The sequence below is a fragment of the Podarcis vaucheri genome (genome assembly GCF_965113315.1).
Source record: "Podarcis vaucheri genome assembly, chromosome: 3".
NCBI lineage: Eukaryota > Metazoa > Chordata > Lepidosauria > Squamata > Lacertidae > Podarcis > Podarcis vaucheri.
Window position 1 is genome coordinate 57,219,019 of NC_138761.1, and position 17,356 is coordinate 57,236,374.

Here is a 17,356-nt window from a genome sequence, read left to right on the forward strand (position 1 = left end):
ATTCTGTGCTTTAGCTTTTCTGACTTTGTGTCTACACGTGCTGGCTATTTGTTTGAATTCCTCTTTGGTGATTTCCCCCCTTTTCCATTTTTTGTACACATCCTTTTTTAATCTTAATTCAGTTAAAAGTTCTTTAGATAGCCACCCTGGCTTCTTTAGGCACCTTCCATGTTTCCGTCTCATTGGTATTGCCTGACGTTGTGCTTTTAGTATCTCCCTCTTAACAAACTCCCAGCCATCATGAACTCCCTTTCCTTTTAGTATTGTTGTCCATGGGATCTCACCCAGCACTTCCCTAAGTTTTATGAAGTCGGCTTTCTTAAAGTCAAGAAATTGAGTCCTAGTATGCTTGGCTGCTCCTTTCCGCTGTATAGTAAACTTCAGAAGAGCATGATCACTCGCGCCTAATGATCCTTCCACTTCTACCCCACTAACCAGGTCATCAACATTGGTTAGGACCAGATCTAAAATGGCTGTTCCTCTTGTTGCTTCTCCCACTTTCTGGACAATGAAGTTGTCTGCAAGGCCAGTGAGGAATCTGTTTGACCTTATGCTCTTGGCTGAGTTTGACGTCCAACAAATATCCGGGTAATTGAAGTCCCCCATTACTACTCCATACCTTTTATTGTCAAGTGGCCATGTGGGGGTTTACTTTAATAGCCTTCTTATGTAAGCAAAGAATGATTCATAAAGAAAATGAAATTCACAACCTGACAGATGGTAGCAAAGACATGGGTAACTGTGAATCTAAAATGCTTAAGCTTCAGACATAGTTTGCAACCATTAGAAGAAATGCTAGCTTTCAGCTTATCCAAAGAGCCACCTCATTTTTTCTCTCTCTCCACCCCCGCCCAGTCCCTGTTGTCTTAGTTCTCTCATTACAGATCACCACAAGATTCCGAAACAAAAAAAGAAAGAAAACCCTAACTAGATACAGATGACCATCTTAGCACACCTGGTGCCTTGAGAAAATCCTCTACTACTACCGATAGAAATGACTAGTCCAGGTTAATCTAGGAAACTTCTGGCAGTTAATCTAGGGAACTTCTTCCTAAAAGCAGAACAGGAAACAAGTGTCATGAAGAGAGCTTTAGAGTGCTGCACTGTGTAAAGAACTGATATCCCCTTATTGCAGAACACATTTAGCTGAAATTTACATTGCACAGTGTTAAACTTAGCTTTACCCAGAGTAGACACACTGAGAGCAATGAACATGACTAAGGTGGGTCGGTTAATTTCAACGGATCTTGGATATTGCTCTAATTAAAAACAACAACAAATGAATTATCAGGATTCCACAGAGAAGGACTGGTGCTTCCATGCTATGCTTTTGAACTTCTTGGAAGTACCCGATTGGCCATTACTGGAAAAAAAGTCCCGACTAGGTGGGCCTTTTGACCTAAGGGAATCATTGCAGCCATTCTGTATGTCAGAGTTGGAGAAACCTGTGGTCCTCCAGATGTGGCTGGACTCCAACTCCATTTGCACCAGCCAGCATGGTAGATAGGGATGATGGGAGTTGTAGTCAAGCAACATCTGGAGACCAGAAGTTCGCCACGGCTGCTGTATTTAAACCAGAGCTGGAAGTGGAAGACCCAGATCTATATAAATCAGGGCTAGTGATTTCCCACAACCTCATGCAGACTAAGTCATACAACTAAGATGGTAAATGTAAAGGTACCCCTGACTGTTAGGTCCAGTCGTGAACAACTCTGGGGTTGCACACTCATCTCGCTCTATAAACTGAGGGAGCTGGCATTTGTCCGCAGACAGCTTCCGGGTCATGTGGCCAGCATCACTAAGCAGTGCACGGAAATGCCGTTTACCTTCCTGCCGGAAGTATCTACTTGCACTTGACATGCTTTCGAACTGCTAGGTGGGCAGGAACTGGGACCAAACAATGGGAGCTCAGCCCATTGTGGGGATTTGAACTGCCGACCTTCCAATCGGCAAGCCCTAGGCTCTGTGGTTTAGACCACAGTGCCACCCACGTCCAACTAAGATGGTAGGCCACTGCAAATGAAGTCAGGGCATAAAATGTGAGAGAACATGGGCAGAAAAGGGTAAACTCATTAAACGAATGCATTCAGTCAAAGCTGTGCTGCCTGTACTGGTTTCTATAACAAGCCATTTGAAAAGGCATAAACTATAAATGCCGACACACTATAATCTGATAAATGTGACAGACTCTCTCACAGAGATTAATTTAGAATAATTATCCCTGCCCCCAACTCATTGTAAATACGTCTGCCTTGGTTGCTGTCTGAATCAGACAGTCAAAGCCAAAATACATTTTATCCTTTGGTGTCTGGGAGCAACATACATTTCTAACAATTTCCTATTATAATATATGGAGATTAACACAAATTGCAAACGTGTCCCTAAGGAAAAATCAATCCGGTAAATGGGCACATACACTTACTATGGCAAATGCACTAGGTAATGCTGGCTTATGATATCAAGCTAACAATCTGAGTGATAGCCCTAATAAAACAAGAGTAATTAATTAGCACCATAATTTTTGTTTTATGACATGAGCTTTTATATGCCAACAGTCAATTTAATAGTATTTAAAATTGGACTACGACCCATGAGGAAGATGCTTCTTACTGTGCCACAATTCTTGCCATCATTTTTTACTTTAAGTATGACCTAATAAAGCTGCTATTTTATAATTAAATCAACCCTAGAAAATTCTCCTTAGTGACCTTTCAATTTTTAGAGGTATGAAAAAGTCAGATCAAAAGCCCTTGATACATTGAATCAACCACATTAATCACTTACCCAAGAACAACACACTTCAGTTACACTTTCAGCCCAAGTTTAATAGCAACCTCTACTGTAGGCAAGTTGCTGATGCAGAAAATAAACCACATCTCTGGTCAGTGTAGATACTGCATAGCGAATACAAGTTAGCTCACTTTTTTTTTCTACAGACGAACATAAAAAGCAGCCATGGATTCAGTGAGTTTGATCAAAGGAACGGTGGCCTATTTTTACTGCTCAAAAATCACCATCTCAATATATCTTTATACCCATGGAGGAAAAAAGTATGTATATGGATCATTTCCTCAATGAATGGAAAAGCAACTTGGGGAGACATTTGGGGGTAAAAATTAAAATATGGCAGGATATGAAATGATTAAGCAGTCTCTTAGATACCATTTCTATGGTCAATTTCCTAGTCCCCTGGGGTGGCTTTTTATAAAAAGAAAATGTTGGGCAATGGTCATCTGCATCCTTGAATACTGAATGTGCTCCCATAGTTTCTGGGAAGTGGAACACAGGAAGCTGCCTTATGTAGAGCAGGACAATTGGCCCATACAGCTCAGCACACTGACCTTCAACAGCTCCTTCAGGGCTCGGGGCAGCGGTCTCTTCAAACCCTATCTGGAGATACCAGGAACTGAACCCGAGACCTTCTGCATCCAAAACAGATGCCCTGTCACTGAGCTACAACCCTTCCTGAGCTACAACCCTTCCATAGTGATTTAGTATCCAGGAAAGAAATTCTGCTGATCTCACCAAATCAAAGTCCCTTATGCTGAACACAGCTAATTTGCAATAATTTGTTAACATTTCTCCTAAAAACTGTGCGGAAACAAGCAGCTACCACCATCTCCCCTTTACTGCTTCTGCTTCTTTTGCTGCTTCTTTTAAGTGGCTTTCTAGCCCTCCAGACTAGCCCTCCAAATGTATTTTAAAGACACATTAAAAAATATCCCAGCTATGTTTAGATATTTAAGAAGCAGCCCTGTACTTCTTTCTTATTCTTGAAATGTATAGCCTGCGTTCCCCCCGAGGCTTCCAGGGCAGCTTCTTCCCCTGGCAGAAAAATTGCTGCTACGAACCCCAACCAGACTGATATCACTCCTTGCCACAGAGGACTCTTGGGCCTCCAGAAAGAAAGATGCATCCAGGGGTACCCCCAAGCTACGCACTAGCTCCTAGATGGTGCAACCCCATCTAGAACATGTAACTTGCCTATCTCCCAGACATGGGAAGCACCCAAGTCTGTTCTAATAGCAGCAAATTAGACTCTGAAAAACATGTCCTCTCAGATCAGCTGATCATATAAACCACTCATTCCTTTTTCAATGTCTTGTTTCTTTCTGTCTTTTTCTCTTTCTTCTTTTTTAAAGGCTAACGTCATTTAGATGACATTAAAATAATTGCATTTAGCCTTTTGGTACATAGAGCACTTTAAAAAGACGACACCATCCTGATATTATCTAGAAGCAATCAGCTATGACAAAATGAAAAAGGAAGGAAGGAAGGAAGGAAGGAAGGAAGGAAGGAAGGAAGCATCCATCATGAGCAGTATCTCACCATTTGCTGTATTCTTTTTGAAGTTATCCAGAAATTCCTCCAGGAGTTGTGACTGGTTCGGAGGGGGTAGAGAGTTTCTTGCTTCCCTGGAAATGTCACCATCTGACCACGAAGTGCATAATGCACTTTTATTGCGGCCAAGATTTGTAGTCAAAGTCAGCTTCACACTTTTCTCAGAGAACAATAACTCCATCTGTCTGAGGTCAAGATCACACACCGATTCTCCATTTATAGTCAAGATTTCATTGCCCACACGTAACCCTGGGAGCATGAGGAAGAGAAAGTAAAAGAAGATTGAGTAAGCATACTGGAGCAGTCAGAAATATTCAGCTAACCGTATAGCACCTTAATTGTTCAAACCAGTACGCTGGTCTTCATATTATTATATATTAGGCCATGATACACACTTTGATGAAATGAACATGTCTAACCATTATTTTCTCAAGGTTGATATTTGCCTTTTTGTGCAAAAGGGCACTCACTCCCATATATACCTCATTAGAAAAGCCTACACACATATGTAACAAGGCTGCACAAACCTTCTCTGTAAGCCATCCCATCAGGGAGAACATCACTTATGAAGATATGGGTGAGATGCTGGTGTTCATCCACTTGTGCAGTGACCGCAAATCCTGGAGTTAAAAAAAGTAGCGCTGTTTTAAATTAGTGTTAAAACAATTCTAAAAATCAGATTATCAGATAGTGAGTTGAAATACTCTCATAATTGAAAATAATCCTCTTTTATATTACAACAAAGGTGTAATTGCAGTATTTTGATTCTGTCCTACTTAAGAGGTTTTTTAATGTTAAGTGGCATATAAATTGTATTAAATGAATAAATATGTGTTTGTTTATTCATTCCTTTATTATTACATTTGTATCCAACCTTTCACTCAAGGAGCTCAAGGCGGCAAGCATGGTTCATTCCCCCCTTTCCATGTTATCTTCTCAACAATCCTGTGAGTTAGGTTACGCCAAGCATAGGCAAAGGCAAACTTGGCCCTCCAGATGTTTTTTGACTACAACTCCTATCATCCCTAGCTAACAGGACCAGTGGTCAGGAATGATGGGAATTGTAGTCCCAAAACATATGGCGGGCCAAGTTTGCCTATGCCTGGGTTAGGCTAAGAGACTATGACTGACTGCAAGGTCACCCAGAGAGCTTCATGGCTGAGTGGGGAATGGATACCTAGCGTCTCAGGTCCTATGGCCAACACTCTAATCACTACACCACACTGATGCTACATCTTATTAATATTTTGCATAACTCATGAGACATGAAAGCAAAATTGTGTTTATTAGATAGAATTATTAATAACATTCAGAATTTTTAATTTTTAAAAAACTGTGTAGCAAGAAGGGCTGGTGTCTTCAGAAGTCCCATACTCCCTACCAAATGACTCCTACCACAGCTCATCTTAGTTTCCCTGCCCCCCCCCCCAATATACTGGCACTCAAAGGTCTCACATTTTGTTTCATTTTTGCAGTTGTCCTCCTAAAACAGAAGTTCTGCAGCTACAGAATGGCTCCGGACACCCTGGAGCCACAATTTCCTTCTAGTACAATCAAGGTCAACTAAACAAAAGACTAGCAACTAAGACAGTGCACACATTAGGAATGCCATGTTGGATGCAACTTCAAATCTTTTCACATGGTAGCTGTTTCCACACAGCAGGCTGTTAGTATGAACCAACTCATCAAGAAGATCTGGCTATTTTCCCGACACCACCAGAGGATCAAAAAAGAAGTCAATCTTAACTTGGAAAAAAGGGGTAAATGGCGTTGGTGTAATTTGAGAATATGTTCTCCCACATCTGATTTCTGTTCAAGGTTAGGACACCAGCTGTGATGGGCTTCTTGAAGCAGCTAAAGGCTACAGGCCTCTGGCATGACTCATCCACACACACCCTTTCTCCAAAGAATGTATGGACATGCATTGGCAGGTATAAATCTCTGTTATTGACTCTCTTCAGTTTAACTTCTAAGACAAGGTTACTATACTTAGTAGTATAGTTTATGATGCACCGGCATCTCTTAAATTTATATTTTGGAAACTGTACTCACCAAAATCAGTTATACCCTCATTCTTGGTCAGATGTACATGATAGATACATAAAGGAAAGATTTCTATTTCATCATATATCTGTAGGAAAGAAAATATAATCTTAACTTTTTAACTGTAGAGAAATACATCCCAAAGATGCACTTAGAAGGAACTCCCAACCTAATCACCATTGGACTAATTTTGTTTCAGCTGCTCTGGGTCACAGTTTCTAGGTAGAGAGATGCCAGTTATTTGATTTACCATATTTTAAACATGCAGGACCCCATTTACATTTTGTGCCTCAGGTGCCATACTCGTTTGTTCTCATTGTACACCACCTTAGAGGTGGGGGATGGAAAGAGTTGTGAAAGTTAACTTGTGCCAACTATTCAACTATTTATCATTTAGATCAAACTAGACATGCTGACTTTGATCATGTGTCTTTCCTGTTTACATATCAAAAAGGGATTGGGACAGTCAGCGTGAAGATGCATCTACATTCCCCCCCCCATTATTTTTAATTACATATTTAGCATCAAGTATAATTCAGCCCTAAGCTAGAGCTAGGCATTTCAAATTTATGTCCACCCAATTCACTTGGTAGTCATGCATTAAGGCTGGCATGCCTCAAATGTTTCTTTCAGTGTGAACCAAGGAAGAAACTGCAACCTGCTACCCATATTTTATTAAGTAGTCCCATCTGAATAAACACAAATGCTCCTCCTCCAGCACATATAGTGCTTTGTAACCTATTTCAAAGAATCATAGAATTGTAGAGCTTGAAGGGACAACAAGGGTCATTTAGTCCAATCCTCTGCAATAATGTGACTGATGAAGAGCAAGTGTTGAATGAGTTCAACTCTGCTCCATCTTACAATATTTGTCTACCTTTATCATTTGTATGTTGTGAACCACCCTGTGACCTTTGGATGAAGGATGGTATATTAATTTAATCAATCAATCAATCAATCAATCAATAATACAAGGTGCAGTCCAACAAGTAAAAGGTCTGAATAATGAATTGCACATCTTTCATTGTGTCACTTGCCTGATCTTGTATGTATTCGTACACTTCAGGAACATAGTGCTCAATATTTTCATCAGTGAGCCTTTTAAGTTGTAAGCCATAGTGTCTTGGTTCCAGCTGCTTAATCTAATGGATGAAAAGAATATATCTAGAATTCAGAAATCATTTGTAAAAGTCTATATGTCACAGCAGATGCACACAGATACAGTCACCAAATGATGCAACAGCAATCTCCAATAAGTCACTTCGTAAATAACCACCATAAATAAACTTAAGTTGTACAGATTTCACAGCAGCAGTTTTGTTGCTTTTAAAAATCAAAAGGATTATAATGTTTATTCCTGCACATAAAATTAACTGTCTGGTAAGGTGGGTAAATAAACTTTGAACCTTGTTCTCTTCCTCAGTTTAAACAGACATCTGTTAAGTTTCTACAGGTCTTCCAGATGGCTTAGTTCTGCTCAGTGAAACATACACATCTGATGTATAAAATGCATATGTGCACACAGGCTGTTAAGAGAAGGATGTTCTGCATCAGCTGGCTTTTATTGAACTCTTTACTGCCAATTTCCTCTGAGATTGTGAAACACCACCTATTTTTTCCACAACATGTGTTACCTCCAGGAAGCTAAATAACGGAAGAGGGAGGACTTCCCTCAAGAGATTGTCCTTACAGAGTGAAACCCTTGAGGTACTGTTCCTTAAGCTCTCAGGATAAAGTTGAGGTTGCACTGATCTCATTTCAAGCATCAACAAATTAACAGCACAAACAAAACAGTCTGTGCACCCATTGAGAGAGAGGGTTGGTACCTATCAGGCCCTTCCATGCTCAAAAGGAGTCCTTGCATGCAAAGAAGGATTTGATCCAATGGAGGCTGCAGCCCTCCATGCCACCTCCCAGGAAGGGTCCCCTCAACCCAGCAGAGCAGATGGGAGGGTGCAGGAGGCTTCAGAAAGGACTGGTGAATAATGCCTTCCGCTTCTATTAAAGAGTGCCGAAGAAGCCCTTTCTGCAAACACAACTTAGCTCATGGGATCTTTCTGTTGAGTGGAACTCAGCTCATGAGATTGCATCTTCTAGCTACACATTATTCAGTTGAACAAGGTAATTCAGCAAGATTTTAGGCAGAATGTGATTTTTACAAAGCCTGCCACATTTTGATTTATCTGATTTAAATGTGTATTTCTTGGATTTGTCACATTAATTAAAAAAAGAATGCCAGCACAAAGAATAAAGGATCTATTCCATGAAACCTGGATGAACAAATACAGTGGTACCTTGGTTTAAGAACAGCTTAGTTTATGAACAACTTGGATTAAGAACACTGCAAACCTGGAAGTAGGTGTTTTGGTTTGTGAACTCTGCCTTGGAATAAGAACAAGTTTCGCTTCCTGTTGAGTGTGTTCCATTTGTAAATCGAGTCCCCCGCTGCTAGGGGAAAGCACACCTTGGTTTAAGAATGCTTTGGTTTAAGAACGGACTTCCGGAACAGATTAAGTTTGTAGACCAAGGTACCACAGTACTTGAAAATGGTTGCAATCCTGCACAATTTGTATCAATTTAGTTTCAACTTTGAGTAACCAGCAGAAGTTTTTTCAAAGAAAAAAGTACCAGTAAGTGGTTGTTATCCAAATAAAACATTTCAGGAGATGTTGATAAACAACACTATTACTGCTGTAAATGACCAAGTTTTTATTTACAAAATCTCAATGAATCTTTGATGCTACAAATAAAGCACTCTTCCTGGGTTGTTTATTTGTTTAGGCAAACAAGTAAATGAACAGTAGCCTAATACACTAAATTGTATCAATCATCCACCACTATAATAATCCATAAAGTATATGAAGACATGTAGCGGAATGTAAGAAAAATAGCAACATATCCAAATTTGTATATAAAATCAACTGCTTCATGGTATCATCCATTCTTTAAAAGACATGTTTGTGTTATTGCTGCTTTCACATGAGTTTGTCTTCTTCAGCACCTTACACTTGCTAAAGAGAACTGCCAAATGTACATGGTACATTGCAAATGTTCTGATGCAATTAAGCTGCTTAAGTTGACCAGGTCCCAGTTCACACCTTGTGAACTTGACTGCTAAAGTTTATCATATTGAGATGGATCCATTTGCTCACACCCTCTCTTCTTCCACTCTCCATTGTATGGCTAACTTTGGCAAAGTATCCTAATCTTCATTTGTAGTTTAAGCGCTCCCTGCAGTTCAGGATCAGTACTTGGCTTACATTTTCAAAGAGGCCTTTAAACCACTGTTTCCTGATTCAGATGTTTGAGCGTTCACCAAATTGTGAGGTGAAGGGAGAACAGAAAGGAGAAGGAGGCAACAAACAGGCATAAGGCAGCCAGAGGCTGCTCACAGGCCACTGTGACAACAGGATGCTGGACTATTTGGGACATTAGCCTAATCTAGCAAGGCTCTTTTTATGCTATTGTGGCTCAGTTCCCTGGATCATGATTATTTCCCTTGAACCTAGTCTATGATGAGTTCAAATATTGTTTCTATGACTATGTATACATATTTGTAAAAGGATAGATTATATTATAAAGCAGTCGTTTTTAAAGAAAAGTACTGTAAAGCAATTGGGTATGTGGCTCTTTTTAATGCTCCTGCATTAATATATTTTCTACTGATTATCTTACCTTGCTCTGGTATTTGTATGTTCCATTTAGAAACTTATGAACCTGACATGCAATAATCTTTTGTTGGATCTAAATAGGAATTTAGAGATCGTCATTCTTATCCAAGTATAAAAATGACATCAGCAGGTAACGGGGAAGATCCTTAACTGTACCTACTACACAGACACAGTCAGATTACTTAAATACAGTGGGAGACAAGCAACCTATGCCCCCCCTTTGTCCTTATCTACTGCCCTTGTGCCAGACACAAATGCAAAACATACACAAACATTCAAACACCACTTTGCACTAAAGAATGAAGATTCCCAGCACTCACCAGAGAAGTATGGAAATGTAAGAAAAAAGAACCAGGAAAGATGTAGCAGAAAGGAGTCAGCATTAAGAGACTGCTTATGAAAAACATTAAAAGTATTCAGAACAGAAAGAAAGATAAAACAGAAACAAAGTTTTAATTGAAAAAGAAATCAAAATAACTTCAGATCAATGAAGTGATATATACAAAAAGAGAAGATGCTACCAAAAAAAATCCCCAGTATCTACACACAGATATTTCACCACAAAGTAGTTTGTTTTTATGAGAGGTTATTATAGTTCTTCTTCAAGGTTTTCCTTGTTCAAATAACAGTATTTTCTGAATTTTCCCTTTCCCCCAGGCTTTAGGTCTCTCCCGCCACCTAGTGGCATTCCCTATAACACATTGCCTTTCCCCCCTTATTAGTTCATAGAATAGGAAACACAAACATAAAACTAGAAGCTAAAGTGGGTAATAAGAGCAATTTAAATATATATATTTGTAGTGACTTGGTGTAATTAAAGCCAAGCATATTAACATCTAGTAATAACGCCAGGAAAAGCCTGATTCTCCCCTCTTCCCTTCTGCTATATGACCATGGGCAGTTAAGGGTGTGCTTGCGAGACTGACGTGTCCTATTTATGGCACCTAAAGTGAAGCCACTTTTAGGCTAACCTTAAACTAAGAGGCCCAGACTAATTTTACTGGTGAAGTCTACCAATAACCATCAAGGGTGATTCAGAGGGCAATGCCTAGTCCAAACTCTCCCCCATCACCCACACTTGCCACTTTGCTTTGCTTGTCCAGAAGAGGCACAATAAAAATCTGAACACACTCCAGTATTATTTAAAAAATAAATAAATTTAATTGGGCTTAATTTGGGTTTTTCAGGCATTCAATGACTGGATTTTGTGTCATATATATATATATATTAATGTGGTTACTTTTTGCCACTGACTGTGATTCTGTGCACATGGGTATGTTTGCATTCAAGTCATTAGGATTTATAAGTGCATTACCCATATTTTACTACAAATAGATCCATTGATGTTATTGCTTCCTGTATAATGCAATTTTTCTTATGATCTAAAATGCTCTTTCAGTGGTTTTGGAGAAAAAATACATTGTGGTTTGGCTTTCTAAATCAATTTGTTTTTATAGAAATTCTGAGATCCTAGGATTCAACTTTTTCATACTGTGCTTCACTGTTACATATCTTTCAGCTATACTGGGGGCAAAGCCAATTCATAATTTTAGAGACAGAAAAATATAGTAGGTTAAAATCTGGTGCTTAGCTTTACTGGAGACTGAACTGCATTGTGTGCCGTATCATCTTACACAGAATCCTTTAAAACCATATATACATATTTGCAAGGATGCAACACCTGGGCTTTAAAGTTCTAAGCAGTGGGATTAGCCAGACAAATTAAGATGAAGAATAATGTACCTTGCATGCCAGAGTCAAAACATCATCTACTCTGTGTTCTGGCTTGAGAGTTAGCATTACTCCTTGGCCATCAGGAAAGTGAACAGGTGACTGGATGTCCCAGGTATTTTCTTTTGAACAACTTTCTGGACCTGGGCAGTACACATTTAGAAATTCATCTACTTTCTGCTGGAAGAAAAATATAACAATTTAATAAAGCAGTATCACTTAAATACTGTTATTTGTTACTGATGTTTTTCAAACAAAGAGTCCATTGTCTACTAATAATTGTGTTAACGTTCACAAATTGGGGTATGAACACCTCACTCTCCATTTTGGCTAACCCAACTAGAGTATACTATAGTACTATGGTAGTTTGGTACTCAAACACCTTGGCTCCCAAACACCAAAAACACAGAAGTGAGTGTACCGGTTTTCAAAAGTTTTCCAGAAGCCGAACAGCTGATGTGGCTGTTGGCTATTGTTTCCGGGGTGCCTGCACCAATCAGAAGCTGTGCCTTTGTTTTTGAACATTTCGGAAGTCAAACTGACTTCCAGAATGGATTCAGTTTGGCACTTTTGTTTTTGCTATTTATTTTGCATTTTTGTTTTTGAGGGTTTTTTGGTTAATTTGTTTTTGTGACTGTGTGGAACCCAGTTCAGCTACTGATTGATTGATTGTGTGACTGCAGAAATGGATAAAAGCCCCCCCATCCAAACAATGACTATCATCAGTGCAGGTAAGACATAAAAAATAATTTTAATTTTTATCATCTACAATGTTTTATAGTACAGTACATTAATTATTGCTTTCATTTTATGGATCAGTGGTCTCGTTAGATAGTAAAATTCATGTTAAATTGCTGTTTTAGGGATTGTTTTTAAAAGTCTGGAACGGATTAATCCGTTTTGCATTACTTTCTATGGGAAAGCACGCCTTGGTTTTGAAACAGACTTCCGGAATGGATTAAGTTTGAGAACCAAGGTACCACTGTATAATCTGAGTGAAAGACGATTACTAGAATGAAATAACAATGTGGCTTTTGTTCTAATTTCCCACCACCATACCTCTGCCTCCTACATGCTGCACTCACAAGAGACAATCAGCTGACAAGAGGGTTACAGGAGGGCAAACAAGAATTTGGAGAATAGGATGGATATTGCATGAATACAACCTAAGAAGTTCACTGAATCACAACTCACAGAACCATGATACACAGTTCTATTTAAGGAGGGCTGGCCCAATCACAAGGCAATTGTCCCAGATAGTGGTAAACTGGAACCCCTCCCAGGACCCCCACCCATTTACCTCATTATTGGCTGGCCAGCTGGGGTTGCCAGTACTCATCCTGCTGTGGCCAAAACCGTCAGGCAGACTCTCACCCAGTGATGCTGGGCTCTATACCATCACTCACATCACTTCCCTGCTTCACTCTGAGAAAGGACCAAAGTGTTCTTTTCCCAGAGTGAGGAATTCTGTGAGAAGTGACCAGGACAGCTCCTGCAACACTGCTGCACTGAAATAGTGTTTAAATCTTCTTCTTCTTTGTACAATCACTTTCCAGTAACTTTACTGGACTTTATGTACTTAGAATTTCTCATCACAGTGGCAGCAGAAGCGCTTTCCTGGTCAACTCACCCAGAATGCCTCAGTTAGAAGAAGGACCGACCCTCTTGGTCTTTTCTAAAAGCAAAGCAGGGATGAGGTGCAAGGGGCAGCAGAAACACCAACAGCACTGCTGCTGCTAATGCAGCAGGAAAATGGGGGGGGGGGAGAGAGAATGGAGATGACACAAGGAGGAGGGGTAGGAACTAAGTCACTCTAATTTCAACTAATAATTATAATTTTATTATTTATAACCCCACCCATCTGACTGGGTTGCCCCAGAAACTCTGGGGCCACACTTAAGATCACTTCATACATGAGGTGCATGAAAGCCATTCCATATATAAATAGTCACAATACAAATGTCTGTATCGCACGATCTTGAGCACTCAAGAGTGGAAAAGAATATACGGTAATTCCATTAAATGACCTCTGCTCTCCAAATGAGTTTGATTCTTTATTCTCTTCATGTGCTTTTCAAAGTGAGAAAACGATACACAAAAAATATACAGTGTATAAATGATTCAACAGAATCATTTTCAGAGGTTCAGATTTGTGTAAATTTCATCAGCAGAGGGCACTCCGTTTCAATACTATCTGGAAACAGAAATGTAATACCGGGGATTCACACTACTAACAGTTTTTGGTGTTTTTTCTTTTTAAGGCTTAAGTTTCTTTTACTTTCCCAATTTTCAAACCTCAACTACCTTTGTCAAAACCATCCAGGTCCCAGAGCAATGTGATAACAGACAGACACTTGTTCTAAAACAATGCCTAAAATTCATATAGGTATGAGTCTTTACAAACTGTTTTAGGTTTACCGTGACCAGGGATAAGTAAACAAAAACATTTGTAAAAGTTTTGATTGTTTCATGGAAACGCTCTATGGTGGTTTACATTTTTTTTACTCCATCCAAATTTTCCATCTTTGAATCTAAAGGGGTTGTATTTTCCCACCCAGTAACGTCTGCAGAGTGAGTAATAACCACAGTACTTTATTCATCCATAGCCATGCAGAGGCCTGACAACACGTTCAGTTTTCCATAAATATATGCCAGGGTTGTAGAGTGTATTATGCTTTGCCACAGTGTTGGTTGAAGAGCAGTTGGTTACTTCATGATTTTCCTGTCTTTGTTTTGTCACAAATTTTATATGAAACACCTCAGAAAACCTGCATGGAACATTTAATGGGACTGTGCTTCACTGAACTCATCAGGAAGTCTCTTGTAACGGTTCGATTTTGTTTTTCTTCAAAATTTCCTAACAGAATAGGCTTGTTTCCAACTTTGGTGGTTTTGCGAGCTATGATGAATCACTTTTTTAAAAAAGTTGTTGGATGAGGCATGAAGAAACTGTAGAAACTCCTACAAATCTGCAGACAGTTATTCAAGTCCTTCAAACGTTTACATAGATGGAATGCCCAATCTTATTCATTTAGCAGACATAAGACCAGTGGCTCATAAACCAAGTTCCACAGAAGGAATAGTTTTGGTTTGAAAATCCAAGCTCATTATAAAATTATAGATTTTTCCACCTGACTTGAAAGCTACTGAACACTTCTGAGCAATATCCCAATAAATTTTCGAAGTACAGGATGTATGCCAAAAAAAGAGAGAGAGAGAAAAGACACAGTGATAGGAAAGATCAAGAGATATTCAGAAGACAGGCTTTTGTCCAATGATAAAGTTGCATTTAAAAGATCTCACTTCAAATGCAGCCTTGTCCACATTAGGAGGACAAGGAAGCTGCTTTATATTGAAACAGACCATCTTCCTCAGTATTGTCTGTTCTCCAGGGTTTCAATATTGAATATTGAACTTGGGACCTCCTGCATGCAACACAGATGCTCTACCCATGAGGTATACAAATAATACTAACAAACTCATCCTAGCATCCCAAGGCACAAGAAGGTCATATAAAGAGGTCTTCTATCTCATAAGGTAAAGAAGGCTGATTGCCGAATAATTGATGCTTTTGAATTATGGTGCTGGAGGAGACTCTTGAGAGTCCCATGAACTGCAAGAAGATCAAACCTATCCATTCTTAAAGAAATCAGCCTTGAGTGCTCACTGGAAGGACAGATCCTGAAGCTGAGGCTCCAATACTTTGCCACCTCATAAGAAGAGAAGACTCCCTGGAAAAGACCCTGAAGTTGGGAAAGATTGCAGGCACAAGGAGAAGGGGACGACAGAGGACGAGATGGCTGGACAGTGTTCTCGAAACTACCAACATGAGTTTGACCAAACTGCGGGAGGCAGTGGAAGACAGGAGTGCCTGGCATGCTCTGGTCCATGGGGTCACGAAGAGTCGGACACGACTAAACGACTAAACAACCACCACCACCTTATAAGACTTTTCACTGTTTGGGAAAGGAATTTTTGAAAGTGTCGTGTCAACTGGCACACTTTGTAGGTGCTGCTGATAAAATGCCTTTTAAGAAAATAATTTAAGCTTTTAAAATTCCAGAATGAACAAGTACATGAATTAACCAGGGTACTGGATATTAAGATGGAGGGTGCACTTCTATTCCCAAGAAAAAAGAAAGCAAACAGGTTTAGCTTAAGTTTGAAATAAAAGGCCTGGAGTCCTGCTGAGTCCTGCTGACAGGACCATTGAAGTGATGCACAGCCAGCTATGCTTATGGTATTATTGAAGTGTTCGCTCATTAAAAGCTTTTCAATTATGACAGCTGGTTTGGTCCTGAAGCCTGCTTACCCCAGAGGAAATCTACATGACAATTTCTTCTTGTAGTAGAAAAATGAGTATTCCTAGCACATGCCCACTAAATGATAGAGGAAAATACAAACAGGACATACTAATAGATCAAAAGGAGGGCGGGATTGGAGAGAATCAGTCAAAAAGTTTCCTTTGGTTTGCAGTTCATACAGCTGCACAAGGGTTTTAAGATATACATACATACATACATACATAATGAATGCTTTAGTTTTTAAAGACTAATCTGTATCAAATTACAACTACCCATTTTAAATGAATATTGAATATTTAGGTAGCCATGCACTCTGTTCCTTGTTTGAGGATAGGTTTCGATAGGTATTCACTACTTATACATCCGTGAAACATTAAGGTCTGGCCAAACGTATATAAGTTATGACTTGCTAATAGTTTCACATGCACATGACTAGCTAATCCTTTTTTCTACAAAATGTATTAAGTGGTTCTTTTGGGGGGAGAGGAGAGAGAGAGAAACATAGATAAATCATGATTTAAGAAACACATTCAGAAAGTGTGATAAATAGTGAACAGCAAAGATTTAGAACCCTTACCTCGGTAGAATTACTGGAATTCTGAGGTAGCTGTGTTCCAGTAAATCCATGCCCTCCAGTTGAGTCAAAAATCTAATTAAAAAGAATGTGTATCCTAATATAAACAAAGCATTCCTTGCAAAACGGTTTCACATGCACACAAAAAGGAAGGAAAAGCTAGTGAACTTAGATCAGTAAAGCCAAACAACTGAAGAGTAGTTTACTATTTTTAAATTTGGGTGTTAGTGTGTGCAGGCATTCCAGGAAAAGGGCAGGGTGGAAGCCCCTTGCACTAAGAGATTATACTGACATTCAGACCTTCTACACGCTAAAAATCACATGCATGCACTATATAATTCTGCCAGATATCTGTCCTGACAGCTGAGAGCATTTTGTACACACTAGCCCTAGAATCCTGGGGCAATTGTGCTAACCAAGCAGCCAACACAAACAGCTGCCAATCAGGAAGCTGACTTCACATCCAATTGCTCTCAGGCCTTTCCCAGGATCATCCTGATAACCAGTTTCTGAGCAGCCACTCTTAGCCTAGCTCTCCTTTCACTGCCAGCTTGGAAGAGAGGGATGCAAATATGCCCCTTGGCACATTGTCCCCAAGTCCAGTTATGTCTCCCAAATAGTTGCTTCAGTAATGAAGAGAATGCAGAACGCTTCTTTTGTCATGGCAGTGATCAATGGTGAGTGCATTTGTT

The 17,356-nt window shown here is 39.5% G+C and overlaps 1 protein-coding gene across 4 annotated transcripts in view; it reads right to left on the reverse strand.

Annotated features, from left to right (window-relative positions):
• Nucleotides 1-17,356, reverse strand: part of TIAM2 (TIAM Rac1 associated GEF 2) — a gene marked incomplete at its 3' end in the record, with an annotated part of 132,374 nt that overhangs the window by 41,056 nt on the left and 73,962 nt on the right. For 3 of the 4 annotated variants that reach the window (XM_082215179.1, XM_082215180.1, XM_082215181.1), the window contains 6 exons: nt 16,668-16,739; nt 11,799-11,966; nt 7,422-7,526; nt 6,394-6,472; nt 4,869-4,961; nt 4,330-4,590 (listed from right to left, as the gene is read on the reverse strand). In XM_082215179.1, coding sequence (XP_082071305.1) covers nt 4,330-4,590; nt 4,869-4,961; nt 6,394-6,472; nt 7,422-7,526; nt 11,799-11,966; nt 16,668-16,739 — 778 coding nt within the window. The remainder of the gene's footprint in view (nt 1-4,329; nt 4,591-4,868; nt 4,962-6,393; nt 6,473-7,421; nt 7,527-11,798; nt 11,967-16,667; nt 16,740-17,356) is intronic. The other variant, XM_082215182.1, reaches the window with a different exon arrangement.